Source organism: Silurus aristotelis (genome assembly GCF_946808225.1).
Source record: "Silurus aristotelis genome assembly, chromosome: 7".
Classification (NCBI taxonomy): Eukaryota; Metazoa; Chordata; class Actinopteri; order Siluriformes; family Siluridae; genus Silurus; species Silurus aristotelis.
In genome coordinates, this window is record NC_139580.1 from 23,253,146 (window position 1) to 23,275,297 (window position 22,152).

At 37.2% G+C, this 22,152-nt stretch overlaps 1 protein-coding gene across 1 annotated transcript in view; it reads left to right on the forward strand.

The window, feature by feature from the left end:
- LOC310728593 (protein kinase C-binding protein NELL2a-like) overlaps positions 1-22,152 on the forward strand; it is a 71,656-nt gene that overhangs the window by 32,081 nt on the left and 17,423 nt on the right. Inside the window, exons 13-15 of the mRNA XM_083546283.1 lie at positions 3,814-3,939; positions 10,775-10,897; positions 12,600-12,695. Of these exons, the coding sequence (XP_083402409.1) occupies positions 3,814-3,939; positions 10,775-10,897; positions 12,600-12,695 (345 nt within the window). The remainder of the gene's footprint in view (positions 1-3,813; positions 3,940-10,774; positions 10,898-12,599; positions 12,696-22,152) is intronic.

Genomic DNA, 22,152 nt, shown 5'->3' on the forward strand with positions numbered 1-22,152 from the left:
TAGGGAAATGAATTCTCTGTATAGTTAAGGAATGGCTTTTTCACAGAGGCCATTCAAGAATGAAATTAGGTGCTCTGTACTATGTGTGGCAAGAGAGGGAATTGAATTGTGTGATTTCAAGGAATAATATTGTCGAGAAGGTTTTAATATTGGCACCCCTCTGGACATAAACATAAACTGTGGCCCCTTTCATTTTTGTTTTATATATTAGCAATACAAGTTTTTTTGTTTTATTTGGCATATTTGCCATAATCTGACAAAGTGATTGCAGAATTTTGGGAAATTTGCAGAAATGTGAAATTTACAGGCAGAGCCGAGTAAGAAATGAATAAAATAGTTTTGAAACCTGTTGAGCAAACGCATTTTCAAATCAAAGCAGTAGATATTTTTTTCACAGTTTGGTCCACGTAGTGTTCTGTTGTGCTGTGTGAAGAGGCACTTGGAATAGAAAAAATGCTTGTTAGTAAGTATAAACCCTGATGTAATAATATAACTGCAATTGAGGAGCTGCACGAAATCAGATTAGCTTTTGAGAATGGTGGTAAATTGCTCTGTAGTCTATTGTAAACATAAATCTGCTTCCAGCTTGGTTCACTTTCTTCTTCTCCTGGCTTTGTATCATCAAATCATTGCAATGCTTCATTGTCTATTGGTCCTGAACAATAATCAGCCTTTTAAGTGGCATCATACTGTCACGTTGCACAGTAAGCAATCAAAATATAAATAAATGTAAATTACTTCATGTTAACTGTCTCTTGCTATAGGCTATGACAACATAAAGGGCTTTTATGTTCTGGTTTTTGATTTGTATGTATGTGAATCATAGTGAAAATGAAACCTGGAAGTTTCTCAGATGACCTACAACCACTATGTTTATCTCATTTTGACATTCACTTGTAGATATTATATTCATTCACCATCTACTTCATTTAAATCACTTTTAAACCTGCACATTAGTGAAATTGTTTAATCAGCCAAACATATACAATCAGCAGCACAATGCAGAAAAATAATGCAGTGAAATTATGCAAATACAGATCGAAACCTTTGGATAATATTTACATCAAAGATCAGAATGTCTGATCTTTATAATATTGATTGTGGTATGGATGCTTGTTTGAGTATTTGGAAGTTGCTCGTTTTCAGTAATTTCTTGAAACAACAGTCAGACAATTGTTGGTGGAAATGTTTTATATGCGTTTCCTGTGTTCACAACATTCACAAATAAAATCATTTAGAATAATTACTTTTTAAGAAATTGGACTGTGCTCTGTGTTAAGTCTAAAGTTGACACTTGAGCAGTTAAAGTACATGAGTTGGAGCCTAAAAAAGAAAGCCTAGAAAAGAAAGATTTAGTTTAGGCTAGGATAATTCAAATAAGGCAGATATTGGCGAAAATGATTGTTGAAAATTTTAGTTTAAATAATTTTTATAGGTTTGTGCTTTAGTTTATTTTCACAGTAATTAATAAATTCACCTTACATTTTTACTATTGGTCTTCCTAATCTGTTTTTAGTTTTGTAATACACAGACACCGCATTTGATGTCAAGAAGTTACAGATGGATGGAAGGGCAGGTAAAACTTCTTTAATAGTATGAAGGCAGACAACTTGGAATCGAAGGGTAAAACTGTAGTCAAAAACAGTTCAGACGATCAGCAGACTAGGACAGAAAAGATAAAAAAACAAGGACTGAATCCATTCGGCAGCAAAGGAACAGAGTCACATAGAGCATTTACTTAGAGTGAGTGAGGTGTGTGTGTGTGTGTGCGCGCATGTGTGATTGAGCACATGCTCAATTAGCACAGCTGTGCTCAATCAGTAGCAGGGTACGCGAGAGTCCCTGAGTACCATGTTTGGAGGCAACAGCAGCTGCTGGGAACTGGTCTCTCACAGGCACTGTGCAGGCATTAGACTCAAGTTTCAGTGTAGCACTGGGATCAGTATTGCTATAATGGCAGTTTTGATCATTATTTTAGTTAATTAGTAACTGTCATTCTTCCCGTGGGCTCACCACCTGCAGGAGGGACCGTAAGGGACGGTGCTGTGGGGATTGGGCAGCAGTCGAAGGTGGGGGCCTGCTTAGACTGCTGCCCCCGCGACCCGAATTACGGATAAGCGGGAGAAAATGAATGAATGAATGAATGAGTAACTGTCATTCATTACCGATTAATAAAAAATTTCACTATGTCCTTGCAATCACTACATGCAGTGTCAAAATTGTAATGTCATAATTCAGTATAATATTTATATCATATTTAAGTTTCTCAAAATGTTCTGTAGGTTGTAAATAGAATTGCACATATAGTTTTTTCGGCTGCACATAAGTCAATTGTAAGATCATTCATTAGTTTCTGATTTACACTTGATTGTTTGCTCTTAGGGTTAGAGTCTGATTGCAATCTTCAGGGATATTAAAAACGCGTGTGTCCACAAAAAAGATAATAAAAAATAAAAAAACTGTTCATTTATCTTTTTGTGTGAACGAGTCTCTTGACCCAGATCACTCTTGGAATAAAAGTGTGCATTGATTTCACGATCCTAGTGCTCACAATGCTCCGTCTCGTTTTTATATGGCTGACGTGACAGGACGATCAAAGGAATGGAATTACTAATGGAGACAGAAACCCTCTGATTGTGAGGCCTCAGTAATCTCACTGACGTGGCTGAATGCAGCACCTCGTTGCGAGAATTGCTTTTAGAGATTGCTGTAATCACTCAGTTGAAATGCATCGGAGGAGTCTTTGTGTCAGTGTATTAGGCTTAAGTTGGATTGTTTCAAATAGCAAATGTCGAGTAGATAAGTGGATGGATTCTTTGGCAGATCAGTGAATACATTAATACATGTAAATGTATCGGGAAAATGCAAAAGAAAAAAATTAGGATGCACAGCTTATTCACTTGTGTCATGGTTCCACTCTATCTAGAACAGCTTTTATCCATCTATCTTGTTTTTGCCAGCATGCCTGCCATCACTAAGGAGTGATGGGATGGATGGCCTCCATCACTTAACAAGCAAGCGTTCATTCATTCAGTCCAAAGCTGAGAGTTGATTGAAGCCCTGTTCAAGGATATATGATTCTCTTTAGGTAGTGTGAAGAGCGAGATGAATAGAAAAAAGTCAGATTTTTTTTGTACTTGTTTATTCACTGTTTAAAATCAGTGGCTTATGTAAATGTAAACAAAATATTGAAAGCGGCTTTACAGAAGGAAAAAGATGTTTGAGTGAATAATAAACATGCTTGCTGAAGCAGGAATATATAGACTATTCTTGAACAATTTCAAGAATTTGCAAATGATAGATGTCTGAAGCAAATTGAGATATCTTTTCATGCAACATATACATTCATAAACCTACACAACTATTATTACAGTACAGTATTGCTGAAAATGGTTCATTTCTTTATCATTTTGGTGATTTTGTGTCAGACCCTGCATTGACTTGATCAGAATATATGACATGCAGCACATTTCTGTTGCCCCTGACTTCTTTATACCTCTGATTTGAAGTGTTTTAATTTGTCTCAGTATTTTTTTACTGTTAATAGCTTTAATATTGGTTTTATATCAGTGTGATAGAAAAAATTGTGTTTGAATTGCCGATTAAAAGGATGACAAGCTGAAGACAAATTTAAATCTTTGCACCAGTACAGAGCAATTTATTTTTCTATTAATTTATTATTATCAGCCAGCTTTTTGATTTCTCACAAGTAACTTCATTTACATCATCGTGTATGGCATAAAATGTTTTTTTTTTTTTTCTTGAATGTCAAACTCTTTAATGAAAATTAGTTGATTTGGGTCTTTCCTGCAGATGTTGACGAGTGTGCAGAGGGGAAACATTACTGCAGAGAGAACACTATGTGTGTGAACACCCCCGGATCGTTTATGTGCATCTGCCACACAGGATACATCCGCATCGATGACTATTCTTGCACTGGTAAGAAACAAATACCTAGCACTGAATGTACTATGCAAAAATGTCCAGGAGGTGGATTACATTCAACGGTGTAATGTAACATTGACAGCAAATATGACCTTAACGCCACAGACTTGATAAAAGGGCCTCCAAAGTGCTTTGTGTATAATTAAAAAGCTGCTCTCACTGGTGCGGTGCGGCTCGCAGGAAATTGGGGTGAGGTTCAGCAACATGTGCATTTTCTTCTACTAGCAGCTTGAAATGAAGCGATTAAACTGCTCAAAAGTATTTGAAGCGGGTACGTACCTGCATAGTGTGTAGAGCGATTAGTTCATACTAAATGTTAATACAGGAATCCATGCCTTCTTTATTTAAAGGAAATTAAATTCAGAAAGTTTTATCAAGTCAAAAAACTTTTTTCAAGGACTAGAAAGATTTTGGAATCTTGCTGAACAGTTAATCTTTAGAAGCAGTAAAAATTCGATATGCTTTTTTTTTTAATTACGACCCCAGTATGTTTAGTACAACTGTACCACTTTGATGATAGACTCCACATAATTTCTTAATGTTTTATTTACCAGACAGCAGATGAACCATTAAGATCGTTTAATGTTTCTGATTTTCAGACTCAGAGCATCAATATTGTAAAAGAGATGGATTAAATTTTGCCACAGTGCTTTCACATAGATCATGATTAAACAGCGGGGGAGATGAGGGTTCGACGACTCAAGAGCATTGCATTCCCCTATAAAAGTCAATTTTATGTGATTAAGTCAGCCTTTCTCTGGCTCAGCTATAGTGACTTAGCTGTGAGAGGTGCTTACTAAAGTCAAATACCTGTCATCCTTGTATTGACTTATGAAGATATAACTGTACATGCACCATCTTCACCTTGGCATGTAAAGTGGGATATAACTCTCTCTGACACACACACACGCCTCTATGTATACCGACCAGTATGAACAAAGAGTGGATTGTGGGATTTAAAATGGCCTTGCATGCGGCGCTTCTCTAAATGAGATTGAAGATAATGCTGAAGCTGAGAATTCAGAGTGTTGTGTAAGAATTGATTGAATCAGTATTGCCCGGACTTAGTTAGTACGTGTGATGTGATGGGATGGGATGGGATGTGAAACCAGGAATGAAACTCCGGACCCAAGAAAGGTTTTCCTTCTCCAACATAACAAATTCAACTCAAGCAAGCCTCGACAATTAGCTGATGAATTGAATCAGTTGGTAAGAGAGGTGGAATGGTAAACTCTGCAGTGCTGTAGCCCTTAAGGCCTGCTGGTTCTATTGATTTTATTCTAGATGACACCCCATTGGTTTATGGCAGCTATATAAATTTTTTAGTGCTGAGCTACTTTGAGCTACCTATGTGGAATATCGAGATCATTTGTTTAAATATAGAGAGGTTGTATTGTGCTTCGGATCTCTATGGGCACAATTGAAGCCTAAAGACATGGTGAGTTATGAGTGTTACCTAATTTGTTCAGCCTTTATATTATACAGTATATTATACAGTATATGACTAATCATTGTTGAAGTATTTTCTGTTTTATGTAGTATAATTAAGGTGTGGATGGTGTGTAAATATGATGACCCTGAGGGAGATATTGAAGGCATACAATTCCTTTCCTGGGACTGATCTTGTGTTGCTTGTTATCATGAAACTGAAACAAGAGCTTGTTAAGAGACAGCATGCTTCATAGATAAATGTTGGAATATGGGTTCTATTTTAACCAGCCTGCTCCTTTTATCATTTGAAATGTATTTATTTCTTTGGGTAGAATTTAGCTGGCTGGAGATTGTAGTATATAGCATAAAGATACTGGTGAAGATACAGTGTCTAATAGACTCTGAAAAAGACCTAATTTTTAGGTTGATTTTCAGTTCAGTAAAACGAGAAAGTTGATACTTTCACTCCTGTGATTTGGGAGGCATTTTGTTTCCTGTGTTGTAAACAATTTCTCTCAAAGTGGGACAATATATATATTTTGAATAATGTTTGGTAAACTTTATCTGACAGATAAGCCCCTATTGACTCCATTTGTCTGCCAGAATGTCTAAAACACTGGGTTTTAAAGCATAGCCAGGGGTGGCCTGTGATAAAAAAAAAAAAAAAAAAATAGTAAAAATCTAACTAAACTATTTCTAGATGTATGACCTTCTTATAATTCTTACCCTGTTTAAATGGTAATGTGAATAAAATAAATACAATTCACACAATAAATGTACAAGAAGTAGGCCGATAAATAAACTTGAATTGAAAGAAAATGACAACTAAATAGGAATTTTTTTATGTGGACAGAATATTCATGAATAAAAAGCTCTATAGTGCATAAAGTAATCAAAATATTACAGATTTAATTAATAAGCCTTATATTAAAAAGGCCAGATTTCGTAATGAATTCGTAAAGTAAATGACAAAAAATTGAGAGCCTTGGGTTTAAATATCAAGAACCCTAGGTTTCTAAAACTGTACCTTTTTTCCTTCTTAAACTCCTGTGTTTTATTGTAGGCAGTATGCACACACACACACACACACACACACACACACACACACACACACACACACACACACACACACACACACACACACACACACACACACACACACACACTTTCATTTGCCAATAGTGTTCTCCTTTTGTCCCATGCATGCTATTTTTGTCCTACGCTTTGAATCCCTCTTGATATGAGAAAAGTCCTCTCACAGTTAGCACAGTCTGCCAACCGGATGGATGAATCAGACACGCTTCCAGGTTGAGGTGAAACGTTTTCAAACAGTCAAACCTTTAATTAGACACAGTTAGGGTATGGATTGGTTCTTTTTGTTTTTGCTTTTAAAAGAAAGAAATACACACACACACACACACACACACACACACACACACACACACACACACACACACACACAAACACACACACACACACACACACACACACACACACACATGCACACTTGTACCCGCCCAAACCGATGGAGAATATCGTGAGCGCTAACGTATTGTCTATATCTTCATCAGAGATGTTGTAATTAATAGCTAGTGAGCATCTGTTTACTTTGAAAGCTAACCCACAGAGAAAACTTCTAGTCCCTAATTGCATACAACACACACACACACACACACACACACACACACACACACACACACACACACACACACACACACACATACCGCACCATATTAATCCTTCTCTTCTTTGTATCCCTTATACCCCGCTTTGACAAAACACTATTCTTTGTCCTCCTAAGGGACGCAGGCAATTAATTGTTGATCGCAGAGCATTGTGGTTTGTTTGTGGCCCCAGAGACACCGATTTATAACTGTTTTTGTCTTAATATAAAACTTCACCCAGCATCTGAGTTTACCCTGTGATTAAGGCTGCCACTAGTGAAAGAAATCTTGAGTACTAGTCTGTTTTCATGAAAAAAATTACAGAAAGAAATATTTTGTCATGACCACCTCAGTCTTCAGACTCGATTTGAACACATCACCATATAGAATCTTACATATATTATATTAAGCATACTCCATGTATTGTGGCCTAGGAAAAACATTTTTCATGGCCTGCTTCATTGTTCTGAAGACCTTCCTGAAGTATGTCTCTCTTTTGCTGTCACAATTACAGCACTAGCATTTTATATATTTTTGAGATGACTATATATTATTTTTGCTGTAGAATCCATTATTTATATATATATATATATATATATATATATATATATATATATATATATATATATATATATATATATATATATATATATATATATATATAAAGAATTATTCCAATTCAACTAAATAATGCTATGCAATACAGAACCTCATAACCCGATTGCTGCCAAACTGTAAAATGAGCAACAATATCTCACTCTGATCATCATCAACATCATCAACAAAAAAAAAAGCATGTTGTTATTAGGGATAATGTTGAAGGAACACACTAACTACCCTGCTGTTATAGGTTCTTTGGCAAATCACACTTTTACACTCAGCTATAAATAAAAAAAGGAATAATGATATGTTTACCACAAAGTAGTTCTTACGCATGAAAATTCTGAAATCATTTAATCCAACAGTAGATATTGTATAGCATTGTCTAAGCTACTGTTAAGGCTTATGCTTGACACAAGGATGACTACTGGCTCACTGAAAGCCCAACTTCTGATTTACCCTAAATACACAATCAACCTTTTGTAACTCCTTCAACTTGAAGGTCAAGATTCACTTCATTTCTTTTCTATGAAGTTTGATGTGGCTTCAAATGCTCCAACAATGACAAAGATTACCCTCTAATCCATGAGAAGGCAACTCTCTATTTAGCTTTTTTTTTTTTGCCTCCCTTCACTTTCTCTTGATCTCGCTCTGTGTGTGTGTGTTTGTGGTTTTTTTTTCTCCAGAGGTCAGTAAGAAGGCTTTAATCTGATGATAGCAGAACTGGCTGACTCTTTTCTGATTTGTGTGTGGGTGTGTGCACCAGCTACCTCACTTACCCACCGGGGGTCACAGGGGAAACGGGATTAGAGCAAGACAGTTCAAAGACGCTTCTATCAACAGTGTTTCTGAGGCCTCCCTCAGAGCTTTTGGCCTACAAAAAGAACCTCAGATGACTGGAATTTTTGGGTTTACAAATAGAAATGCGTGCCACTGGATACAACACCTGTCAGAAACAGGGTAAATGAATAGTGCTATAAATTCTTGTTCAGCAACACCTTCTTGACAGTTGCAGAGTCTTGAATTCTCCACAAAATATCCTTTTTTGCTCTAATATTTATAAGGAAGTGTTTGTAAGATGCTGGTGATGACTGTTCAATATGGCATTAATTAAGGCACTAAGGCCTACTATTTTATGTCATCTTTTTGAAATCTCTATTTGCCTTCTCAGGGTTTTTTTTTTTATACGCAGAAAGATTTTCCCAGCATGAAAGCCAAATATATAAACATGACATCTGTTGCATTTGAACGTGTGTGTGTGTGTGTGTGAGTGTGTCAGTGTTCAGGAACCATTTTGGAAAAGCATGCATTATAGCACAGGCTCTGAATTCATAAACGGTGAAATGGCTCGTATTCAGGCCTTTTCTTCACACGGTAAATAAGTGCAATTCATTAGCATCCAGCTCTGGGTTTGCGTATGCACATCTCTGTCTTCGCACAGATGTTCCAACAGCAGTGGAAGAGAAGAGGAGAGGAGCGAGAGAGCAAAACAACACAGAGCATCCCCTTGGTGACTGCCTGTACATAATTGATTGTTTATCTGACAGGAGTATGAACAACACTAGAACGAAAGAGGGGGAGAGGGAGTAGATTTGAGTGGCAGGAGGTGAGAAAGTGTCACAGCGTCTCTGCAGTCCTGTCGATATGCTTGCAGTAATACACATCATGCAGGTCCAACTGCCAGCAGGCCACAGTGACCTTGGGTTAATCTCCTCGCCTGTCTACTTGACATTTAACTTCTGCCTCATTCGGACTCTCTGCAGTCCGATTCCTTTGCTTAATAATATATACGATAAGATATACCTTTATTTGTCCCATAGTGGGAAAATTTCTAAATTTCAGGACTGCACAGAGGCAGGGTGGATATATTACATGCCCCAGAGCATATTTACTTTTCAATATATTACATGCTCCAGAGCAAGTTTTACATTTGAGTGAATGAATGTTTAACTTTTTTGTGTTAATGTCTTACCCACAAGCTACAGCAAAGTCCAAGCTTCTGGAAATCCTAGCATCATCTAAACTTGTATGAAAGTAGTTTTTGGCAAGTGCGTGGAGTGAGATAAGTAAAAGCATTGTTCAACAGAGCTTCAGTCCAAAAGCACCCATGCAGGAATGAGTCATACTCTGACTTTACAAAAGCCACTGAGTCACCTTGTGTTCTCTCGTTCTCCTTTCTCTATCTATTTCTATCTCCTGCCTATCTCTCTTTGCGCCTTTCTCGCTTGTTTCGATCACTAACTTTCTGTTTATTTTACCTACAAATCAAATACAGAGCAGAATCATTTTCCGAAGTGAGATGCAAACAGCCTTTACGTAACAAATACGCAATATCATTAATGTGCTCTTTCCTTTTACATGAGTAATAAAAAAAATGTTGGAAAAGAATTTACAGAACATTTCTGTATGAATAATGTACTATACCTATTAATATATTAATAATTAGGTTAATTATAAACATTGCAAATGATTTTTGCAATTTGAAAGTTCTAGTATGTCATGAAGTTTAGTCTTATTAGTTTTAAGGCTACTCATCCAAGCATTGTTTTGCTTCTAATACACTGTTAATGCTCTGTTGTAATCGTGCTGGACATATCTTTGGTATGAATCCGAGTATTATTCAACACTCCCATGCAGACAAAGGTATCCCCTTGAGCTCATGGTCAATTGAAGTGCAGACAGAAATATTTTCTCAAACATTACTCCATTTCAGTGTACAGTATCCTGAAAGGTCGTACAAGTTGTAGCTCAGTGGTTAGGGCTTTTGGCTTCTGAATGGAAGATCAGGGCTTCAAACCCAGGTACTGCCATGTGCCACTCTTGGGGCCCCTGACCAAGGCCTGGGGGAGCTGCATCATGGCTGACCCCAGCTTCATAACATCACTGGTATAAGCAAAGAAAGAATTTCGCTGTGGTATAAAGTGCATGTGACAATTATAGTGAACCTTTCTTTCTTTTTTTCCTTCTTCTTCTTTCCTTTCAAGATTTCTTGCTTTAAATGGGCATTTATGGTACCATCTTTCATCTCTCTGCTTTCCTCACCTGAAGTTGAAAGCTTTCCTTAAAGACATCATAATGTCAAATCTCTCTGACTTGTTTTTCTCTAACTTTGTGCTCACTGTGTTTTGTTCTAGAGCACGATGAGTGTGTGTCGGGGAAGCACAGCTGTGATGAAAATGCACTGTGCTTTAACACTGTAGGGGGGCACAGCTGTTCCTGTAAACCTGGCTATACTGGCAATGGCACCATATGCAGAGGTAAGGATGGGGCTCTCCACAACACACACACACACACACACACACACACACACACACACACACACACACACACACACACACCTGTCTAGCACACCTTAACTGACCTGCTTTGTTTTAGACCTTTCTCAGTGGTTAATTGGAGTGTTTCATATTCGTTTAATATTGAACTTCATATTAATTTTTTTCTTACCATCCATTTACTTATTTAAATGGATTGAGGGTTATTATTTTACCAATAATTCATAATTTTACTGCCTCTTTACTATATAGGTTTACTACATACATTTATATTTGACATTATCCTGGACTATAAATAAATGTTTGCCAATAAACATCCATTGAGCAAACATATTTTTTTAATGTGAATTATGTGAATTTTGTCAGAATTTGTTGTGTATCGTATATACAGTATCTCACAAAAGTGAGTACACCCTTCACATTTCAGCACTCTTGTATACCAGTACAGATTTACTTTCCTCTAAAAGTAACTCAACATACAACCATTATTGTCAAAATAACAAAAAAGTGAGTGCACCCTAAATGATAACAGCTGTACGTCACTTTGTCTGCTTGACAGAACCATACAAATTTGTGTATCTTGCATTAGCAGTTAATATTTGGTGCTTTAAGTACAATTCTCTCATACTGACCACCAGATGTTCGACATGGCACCTCATGGCAAAGAACTTTCTGAGGATTTGAGAATTAGAATTGTTTCTCCTCACAAAGAAGATTGGTAAAAAAACTTCCCTTGGGACAGCCTACTAGATGTGCTGTGTGGGGAACAAATTACTAAATAAAAGTGCAACATGATTTAGAGATGCAGGATGCAAATCAGTGTGTTGCTTATTAGGAAAAATCCAATAATCACTGTCATAGTTCATAGCATGGGTCAGAACACTGGCAGGTGACAACAGACAGAGATAATCAATATTTGGCCCTGAAAGTCAAATCAGAAATACTGGAAACATTTTCGCACTATCATCCATATATTACGAGTTTCAATCCTGAAAATGTCACAGCTAAATTGTCATACTTTCTTTCTCAATCAATGACAGTCTTACTAGTTGGTCTTAGGTCTCTTAGTTCAAGTGAATGGTAAATTTCATGCAAAGACATGCATAGACATTCTTAACAATTATGTGTCTCCAATATGTAATGGATAAGATTTACATATGGCTGGAAAAGTCAGGTGTTTCAGTACTTTTGTCTATATATTGCATATTAATGATTACTGCAAGTTTCTATTCTTTTCTCTATACTTTTTTCACCTGTTTTGTAATATAAATATAAGATGTTAATGTCATGCGCATAGGTGGAAAATGTAAAGCGTAATTGACAAACATTAGTAATCTATGTAGATAACCATATTGAATATAAACCTGAATTTACTCCTCCACCTGCTGCCATTTTGCTCTATTATAAATAGACTTCAGGTAAGTTTTCTGTTATATCCTTAGAAAATAGCATTGTTAATTATTTTTCATACTTTGTCATGGAGGCAGCAGACGGAGGTGAGGTTAAATAAGTGGAAATTTCTAAAGAACTACAAATAAACCTCTACTTTTGATCAGCTTCAATTTTAAGAATGCAGTACATCTGTCCGTATTACCATTTACATCTGACAATCAATCAGAGTCCTAAGATGTACAGTATTTCTCAGTTCAATCCTGATGTGTATAACCTCTGTTTGACCCTTTAGCCTTGTGCGATGGTCTGTGTCTGAACGGTGGCACCTGCGTCTCTCCTAACATGTGTGTGTGCGCACAGGGCTTCACTGGGCAGAAATGTGAGAAAGGTAAGAGGTACTTGCCATGCTGTCAATGCTCTTATCACCCGGTTTTCCTTCACTACCTTTTCTTGCCTTTCACCACTTGTTGCTTTCATGAGCAGCAACTACAGCAGTGTGATGAACTGAAACTAAGGGTTTTTTCCACAGGGGGGCTTATTATAATAAAAAGAATATAAATATACTTTTGCTGATTTTTTTGACCATTCCATTCTAAAGACCACGATCATCACGCCGAAACTTCTCATCAAATTTAATCAAAGCCTCAAGATATATATTTGTGGCAGTTTGGAAATGTGATTTCACATGAAATGCGATTTACACATGGCTTTCCATCTCTATTTGACTTCATATGCCAAAAGCGAAATAGAATATGGATTTAATTCCTTCTGACCTCTATAGAGGCTGGAGAAGAGCATCGAAGACTCTGTGTTTTGTTAAATAGATTCGGATGAATCTCGCCATCCATCCTTTACACTCTCTTATTGACTTTTTTGTTATAAAGTTGCTTCTGGTTACAACTAATTTAGTGATGAATTACCCAGAGAAAGGCTGAGCTGGCAGAGACGTTCTAATCACAAACGTGGATTTAAAGCTCAGTGAGCATGCGTACGTAATCTCGACATTATGTAATGCAGCAGCTCTGCTACTCGTCTATGGGTAATTAAGGATAGAGGCAGATGCTGAGCACAGCCGAGACAAAAGCGAGCTGCAGCAGGAAACATGCCGTTATACGGCTTGCATCTGCAACAGGACACTCCTACTCATCCAGCTTTGCATCGATTCCACATAAAGGAATCTTTTTTACGACGTGTCCCTGTGAGGCAGCCGATTGAAGCTCAATTCCTTTTCTTTACTCCCTGTCATTCCCAGAGTACAGAGATAGACACTTAGGTTTCTAAAGGGCCCTCAGACACTTGATTGTAATGATAGTGGCAAAAATAACATTTTGGTAGTAACACACAATTTATGCTGCTTGCTCAATGCATAGTATATACTTAACATCTCAGAAATGCTAATTTAACAAAACTCTATAAAAATAGCTTCACACAAAGCTTTTTTCTTTTTTTTCTTTTTTTTTTTTTTACAATAACCAATTACTTTTCCTGTAGTAGTCTTTTAAGTCATTGTACATTGATTTATTTAGCAGCTCTGCTAGAGATTTAATACACTTTAACAAAACGTTTTTTTATAGCCTGTGTAATGCAATTGCTACAGATAATATAGCTTTAACATTTCTTAAGCTGCTTTGTTTTATAAGGCATGCTATAACTGTACTTGTCACTACTGTTTTATTCTCTGCATTTCTATGAGAATGAGTTGTGTAGTGCAATGATTGCGTATGTAAAAGCAAAGTGAATTGTGATTTTACTCTCAACCATTCTTAATTATCAAGGGTCATCCAACTAGTTAGAAATGCATAAAAAGGAATAGCCACACCCACACACTGCACTTGTACATTAAAGACACAATAAAATATAGTACTCAGTAAGACTTAAACATCCACAATTTGATATATTTGTATTATTTTTTCAGGTCACTAGTATATATTTGTATTGTGTATTATTTAAACACATTGTAAACAGGGATTTATTAAATTTACCTGGTTGGTGTTTGGTGTCGGTAAAGGTTAGTGTAAAATCAAGCTTATGGCATCAGGTAAGAACAATACTTAGAAGTTCAGGGTATAGTCAGCATTACTTTAAGGTTAGGTCTAATTGACCTGGACTGAAACTATCCTGTTTAACACGGGCATCAAATCTGTTTATGTTCATCTTGCTGTTATTCCCTGCTGATTTTGACTAATGATGCAACTCAGAAAAGAAACCCCCTGCTTGTTAACAAATTTTACAATGTACAACAATGCTCAACAACTCAGTGCAAACTTTGTTTACTGTTCTCTTATTTTGTGCATTGTACCGTATAACATATTATACAGATGGTACACTGGTCGGCACTATTTTGTGTATTTTGTGTATCTGTCCTGGACTGTCATGTTTTGTATTGTCAGTTTGCACTAGGTTGCACACGATGCACTTTATGTGGTTATGACGAATTACTTTGTCCTTAGCTCTGCGTACTGTTATGTAGCCCTCTGAGATGAAACCCCCTTTTTGTGTCATTCTCTTCTTGTTCTAAGAAATAATTTGTGTTGCAAAATGTCTTTTAAGTAATATCCTGACATGCTCAGATAAAGAAAAGATGTAGATAGATAGTAGAAAATATTGATGCTGTAACCAATGATTAATCATCTCCTGCAAAATCATTCTTTTATCATTAAAGAACTGGACGTCAGAAGGAACATTTACCAAGGCACAGTGCATTGCTAAATATGCATAATGTCCTCAATTAAAGCAAATGAGGTCTCACCTTATTACTGTCTCTAATTCACTGCATAACTCTAATTTCGTCTAAAGTTGACAACATTAATAAATGGGGAGGGGTATATTTTTCCATCATCTAACTGATAACCCCATAAGGGATGATAAGAAGTAGGAATAGATGGCATGAAATATCAATGGGCAAAAGCTTTGAAACTGTATTTTTCTGTATTCTAATATGGACACTGAATAAACTTCCCACCTTAGTGGTATTACCCCTGTACTAGTGCAATCATATTTTCATAGAAAGAATGAGGGCAACAAGGGACAACATTGAAACAAAAAACCTTTAACAGTCTCTGATATTAAGCCGGACTCACTGCTTGGGTTAAGTCGGATAGAATTTACACTGTGAAAGTTGCTAGCAAAACGGAAATGGAGATTTTAATCAACTGGAGTTTGAGGATGCAGTACAGATGTGAGACCATAAAAAAATGTCAACTGTCCCCCAATTGATGTGAGAGTTGTGTTTATGGAGCCACAAGGGGTCGAAGATAACAGGGTAGGCAACTTGCCTTAGGTCTGGCTGTAAAGAGGAGGTATTTGTGTATGTGTTGAATCTAACTGGTCATTTATTGAGGGCTTGAATCTGTTCAGATATAGTTGTGGTAGTGAACTCTATTTGTAAGTAGGCAGTGATAAATGAAAGTTTAAGTTTTTAGATATGACACTCACAGTGCATTAGTTTTTCAGACTCTACCTATTGCTTTTGCCTCTGGTATTTCACTTTGAAGGCTGAACTTGGACACTCTTCTGAAGTTAATAAGTGATGTGAAGTAAAAACCAGATGGCGACACTCACGAAAATGATAAAAACCCCTCTTAAAAGCCGTAAGGGCTACCATATTATATTCAATGGATATCTGGAGTATTGAGCATTGTTGTACATTTTAACTTTAAATTGTGTATCATTTGCATGATTCAGACATAGTAATCACTGTAACAGTGGTGTGGTGGTGCGGTGGATAGAATCACTTCTGAGTCCGAAGTCTTCTGAGTTTTCTGTGTATGTTCTACCCAAGTTTATTCTGGGCTCTCCACTTTCCTCCTACCTTCCAAAAAATGGCAGTAGGTGTATTGGCGTAGGTGTAAGATACATTGCCTCTTGTTCTGTGTGCGTGTGTAAATGTGTGTGTGTGTGTGTGTGTGTGTGTGTGTGTGTGTGTGTGTATGTGTGTGTGTGTGTGTGTGTGTCACTCCCCGTGATCCTGTTACTACTCTGACAGCTGCTGTTCTCACTTGAGCAGAGTACACATTAATCAGTGAAGCGCTTTTTTTAGGTTTTAATGTGTAAAGTCACCAAACGTGAATGCTGAACTTTTCAGAGGGTGAGTTGTGCAGACAAAGAGACAATGAGTTTGACAGATAGTTGGATGGGAAAACAGAAAGACAGAGACCGTTCAGATGCCCATGGAGAGTGAGGGCATTTATGGGAAGAGCTTTACAATACAGCAATACAACAAATGTCAGCAATGAATCACATTGTGTCTTCTATGCATGCTGCGTTCGCTTATTTAGTCATGGCTTTGATGCATTGGGGTGCGTTAATGTCTCCCGGCATCCAACAGTGATGGAAATCGTGCATAGTAATTAAACCAGCTGATTTTGACTGTCGCATGCGTCAGAGCATTCGGGAGATGTTTTGTTTTTCTCTGAGTTTTGTGTTTTTCCGGAAAAAAAAAAAATTTTCGCACAAAGAGAATGACCGGTGAGATTTTCTCATTTGTATTAGCTGGCTTGATAGTTCAGGGGATACACAGAGCAAAGCAGAGACAAAATCAAGTAGATTGGTGTTGGGGCTAAGGGTGGAGTGAACATAGAAATGCTTTCACTCGTTCTTACTCTCAGCAGCCCTGCACTGGCTTTTAGGAATACCTTTGGGATTCTCTGACTACCCAGCAACAGCTCTTAGAGAGAACGAGTCAGAAAAACAGACAGACAGATACAGAGTGAAAGCTTTATGAGGCAGTGTTTTATAGTGAAAAGAGAGAGAGAAAAAAAAGCAATAAACATGAAAGTGCAAAGAGGCAATAAACAGAGGCAGAATAATATTGCAGGAAAAATGCCATCTTATCCTACAATGGAAAAGTAAGGATGGATTATTGCTCACAGAATTGGTAGGCTTAGCCCATGTTCACAATGTGACAGAAATTAAAGTAATATGCTTTGCTGTCTTATCAATTTAAGAATTGATATTAGGGCAAATGTGCAGGTACTCCCCAAGTTACAATAGTTCAACTTATGCTTTTTTTTTATCTTAAGATGATGTACAACAAAACTGCAAAAATATTTAAAGTTTCGTGTGGCAGGCAAACACAGCAGCGTATGAGGTAGGATACGCTGGGATGCTGCTAGGATGTACGTATCTAGGATGTCTTTGAGATGCAAGAGATTGTGAGAGTTGTCTTGGTTTTTTGAGTGTGTATTATCTTCTGTGTTTTTGCTCTTTTAAAGCCCAGTTTTAGCTTGTCTTTGTTTTTTTGTTTTTTTATCTGCATCACTGAAAACTAAAACAGAGCGCACTTAGTCTCATCAGCTACAACTGTGCTTCTTACTGCTTGTTTCGTCCAGCTTTGGCCTCCACTTGCAAATTGGTGCTCATCCACACTCCCACTGCCGCACACATATATACTGTGAAGTATATATATATTACGGTACTGCAAATTGCTCTGTTTTGCTAAATTATGTACTGTTAAATTTTTAACAAATTACAATATACTACCCCATACTGATACTAAGCCATGTCTCGACCTGCGATACTTTCAAGTTACGATGGAGTCATCGGAACGCATCTACATCATAAGCCTGGGACTACCTGTATGTATTTTGTGCTGTAACCCGATAGATATGCACATACACACTGACAGTATGCAGAGCTGTGGTTTGCTGTGAACTTGTTACATATTTATAGCACTGATAGGACAACTTTGGATGTGTACCGACAACTGTGATTAGTTTTTCCTTTAGTTTTCCAACAACTTGGCGTGAATATCTTGGACAGATCATTTCCTCCTGGCCAACGTGTGTGCATATCATCATTCATTCTAGCAAAAGTACTTATTTTTTATTAGATGACAGAGCATACTTGGCTTTGGAGCACAGGTGGGAGTGAAAGATTATATAAACATATGTGGGCTCATCCCCAAGCACCTTAAATGAGCACAAACCAAAACACACCACTCCCATTACTGCAGCACTTTTTGAAATACATGGTGGTTTTTTTTTTTCTTTTTTAATGGATACAAAAAAATCCCTTTGGAAACGCCAAACTATGTAGTCTCTATCCAATATTGCACACTAGACATGCAAACAGAACAAAAAAATTGCTCAATGTCCAAACTTTTTGCTTAGTCCTAGTCAAGTCAAGTCAAGTCAAGTTTATTTGTATAGCGCTTTTCACAACAGACATTGTCTCAAAGCAGCTTTACAGAAAACAACAGTGAAGGTGAATGGTGTGCGTTTGTCCCTGATGAGCAGCCGTGGCGACAGTGGCAAGGAAAAACTCCCTTAGATGATATGAGGAAGAAACCTTGAGAGGAACCAGACTCAAAGGGGAACCCATCCTCATATGGGTGACATCAAAAGTTTGGTCATAAATCTTTCAACAATACAGAACAATTTGTGATCATCATAGATCCAGCATCAGCTTCTCCATGCCAGGGCCTTTAAACACTCGGCATCTACTTCTCCATGATCATCCATAGGTCCATAATCTTCACGAGGTGGGACGTGACTGGAGCTGGCCAAACCTCAGGATGCCTCGGGATGGGGAGAGAAAGAGAAGCAGTGGAGAGGAATTAGCGTAGCTGCTGTTCATGATATTAACAGCACAAGTTGATAATGTGCATGTGATCAGATGTTCTGGAGCACAAGGTTGTGATGTGATGTGTGTGATGTGTGTTATGTGTAGGCTTTGCTAAAAAGATATGTTTTTAATCTGCACTTAAACTGGGAGAGTGTATCTGAGCCCCGAACACTGTCAGGAAGACTATTCCAGAGTTTAGGAGCTAAATGTGAAAATGCTCTACCGCCTTTAGTGGACTTTGCTATTCTAGGAACTACTAGAAGCCCAGAGTTTTGAGATCTCAGGGAGCGTGACGGATTGTAGCGTGTTAAAAGACTGGATAGATACATGGGAGCCAAACCATTTAGTGCTTTATAAGTGAGTAGCAGTAGTTTGTAGTCTATTCGAAACTTAATAGGAAGCCAATGTAGGGACGATAAGATTGGGGTTATATGATCGTATTTTCTTGACCTAGTAAGAACTCTTGCTGCGGCATTCTGAACTAACTGAAGCTTGTTTATTAATGATGCAGGACATCCACCTAGTAATGCATTACAGTAGTCTATTCTAGAGGTCATAAACGCATGGACGAGCTTCTCTGCATCAGATATAGATAACATATTTCTTAGCTTAGAAATATTTCTAAGGTGAAAGAAGGCTGTTTTTGTAACTTGATTGATGTGATTTTTAAAAGATAAGTTGCTGTCTAAAATAACTCCCAGGTCTTTTACCGTTGAACTAGTAGTTACAGAACAACCGTCTAAATGCAGGCTGAGATGCTGGAGCTTCTGTGTACTATTTTTTGGGCCGATGAGCAAAATCTCCGTTTTATCAGAATTTAATAGCAGAAAGTTATGGGTCATCCAATCTCTTATAGTCCTAGTGATGAGGTCATTTCCCCAGGTGCTAGTTTGCAGCTACAGCCAGTAGCATGGCATAGCCCCTCAAGGGAATAGACATTTCAGCATACACGCATGCTTGCAATGCAGTGCAGCAGTCCGCTTCTTGGGTAATGATGCATAGAGCACTGTATAATGCATAGACTGCACTCTGTAGTGCTGCACTTTTGGAACAAGAATTTATAAGATCCCCAAACAGAGCAGCTGGTTTTGTAGCTTTAACCCAATGTAATTGCATGAATATGTACAGCCTAAAAGCATACCTAAAAAACTGATAAGAACCCAAATAGAGTGAGAATATAGAAAATAGATGCTGCCTTATGTTTGCTATTTGTGTTTGAATGTTGTTAATCAGTGGCCCAGGTGGTATCCCTTTAACCTTTCATGTAGACATGGGTAAAAGTTTAGAGCAAAAATGCCCAAAATAAAGGTGTTAAATCACCACAATATGCCAGTCTTTTGTAATAGTAATTGAGATGAGTGCAATTCTACCAGAAGATATTCCCCTAATTTGCTATTCTTAAGGATAGTAATGAAGAGTGCTAACGCATTGCTTTAAAATCTCTCATAGGTTCAGTTCAATTGCTTTAAAACCTGGTACTGTGAAGAGGAAGCATTATGATTTACATAATCTTCATACTCAGGGAGAACTTATGCACATTGGATAGAGACATTGACGTCCTGTAGGAGACCACTGGCATCATTATAGAAAATTGTGGGTTAAATGTGATATTCAGAATAACTTTGGATTTATTTCCAGTGACTCTTGCAGAGTTCATTCTTGAGACAGCTTGTATAATGATGAAGGGTCAAAGTTGGAAGATAACCTAAATGAAACCTTTTCCTGAAATCCACAGTAGGTATGTTTCTTTTTTTGTCAAATTCAATTTTGCTTTTTCAGATTTCTATTTTGGCTGCATTCAACACTAGTAACTTTGGACAGTTATATTTATTTAGAGGAAAAAAAAATTAAAAAGACAAGAAACTAGACTAAGAGAAATGGCTTAGAATTGCTCTATAAACATACAAGACTGCCAAAGGACTGGGGGAGAAAACAAAACTTGGCAGGACACTGGGAACAGATGAAATCAATCAAGAGACAGCAGGAGATATAACACAAAAAGAAAATACTGGCCAAATAATAAAATTTGAAAATAAAAAATGTCAAATAATAAAACAGGGGCCATAACACGGGGTGACAGATGAGCACAGATCAATGTCAAACCTGTTAATTCTCTGATATTGTAAATATATTAATAAGAATTAGTAGTAAATATATTAAGAATTTGATAAGATATTAAACATTGTTTCTTTACCAAAGCGTGCCATTTATAAAAGTTGATATTGAATTTTCTCTTCTCTTCTCTTCTCTTCTCTTCTCTTCTCTTCTCTTCTCTTCTCTTCTCTTCTCTTCTCTTCTCTTCATGTATGCTGTGACACTGATATTGACTGTAAGCATTAGATGTTGATCTGGTTTCAGTATAGATTGTTCCTGTTTTTTCTGGAGATTTGTGTAATTACTTGCTTTAATAACGGCTGGGACCTAAAGCACCACTCTGTGCAAAAGCACCTCATTAAAGCCCCATTCCGAAGCTCCTCGAATTACTCACACAGAGACAGGGATGCCCAAATGTAGAGAGTTCAGAGACTGACTATAGAGTGCTTACAGAGCTAAGTAACCCTGATTGAGATCGAAGAAATCACAGAGGTATAGCCAAAGGTCAAACTATTTATAATAAAGTTAGTGTAACACAAAGATTTTTCACAATCTCTTTAGGCTGCCTAATGAGCTGTCTGTACTAGGTGACATTATTCCCTCCACTTATAACCTGCTCTGTGAATCCATGTGTATTGGTTAAGTGCCATAATTAGGCGTATATAGTAATGTACAAGAGCATTTTGTTTCTTAGAACCAAAATTCAAACGAAGAACGGAAGTATTTTTCTTAGTGCTACTGAAGGCTTTTCCATTTTTAATATGATAAAGTTACCAAGACAAAAGATATGACATATTAGGGGGGGATTTTTTATTCTATTCTCTTCTATCATTTGAGTTTGCTTAGAATACACCAATCACTTTCAAATCATGCTCAAAGTAATTACCATGTACCTGTCATCAGTACAGTAATTTGAGTGAACCACAAAAAAAAAAAATCAGCTGTCTCTTGGTTTCGATTGACTGCTGAAGCCACAGTCTGCAGGAAGCTTACAGCAGGATTCTCACTGTCAAAATGTTTTGATCAGGATAGGGAAACAAAAAGATTGTTTTTTAAAATATTAGATGTGCCATGGAGCACTGTGGAGGCCATCATCAGCAGGTGGAGAAAATGGGGCACAACAAAAAACATTACCAAGATTAGGGTATCCCTCGAAACTGATGAAAGGAGAAGATGAAAAATCAACA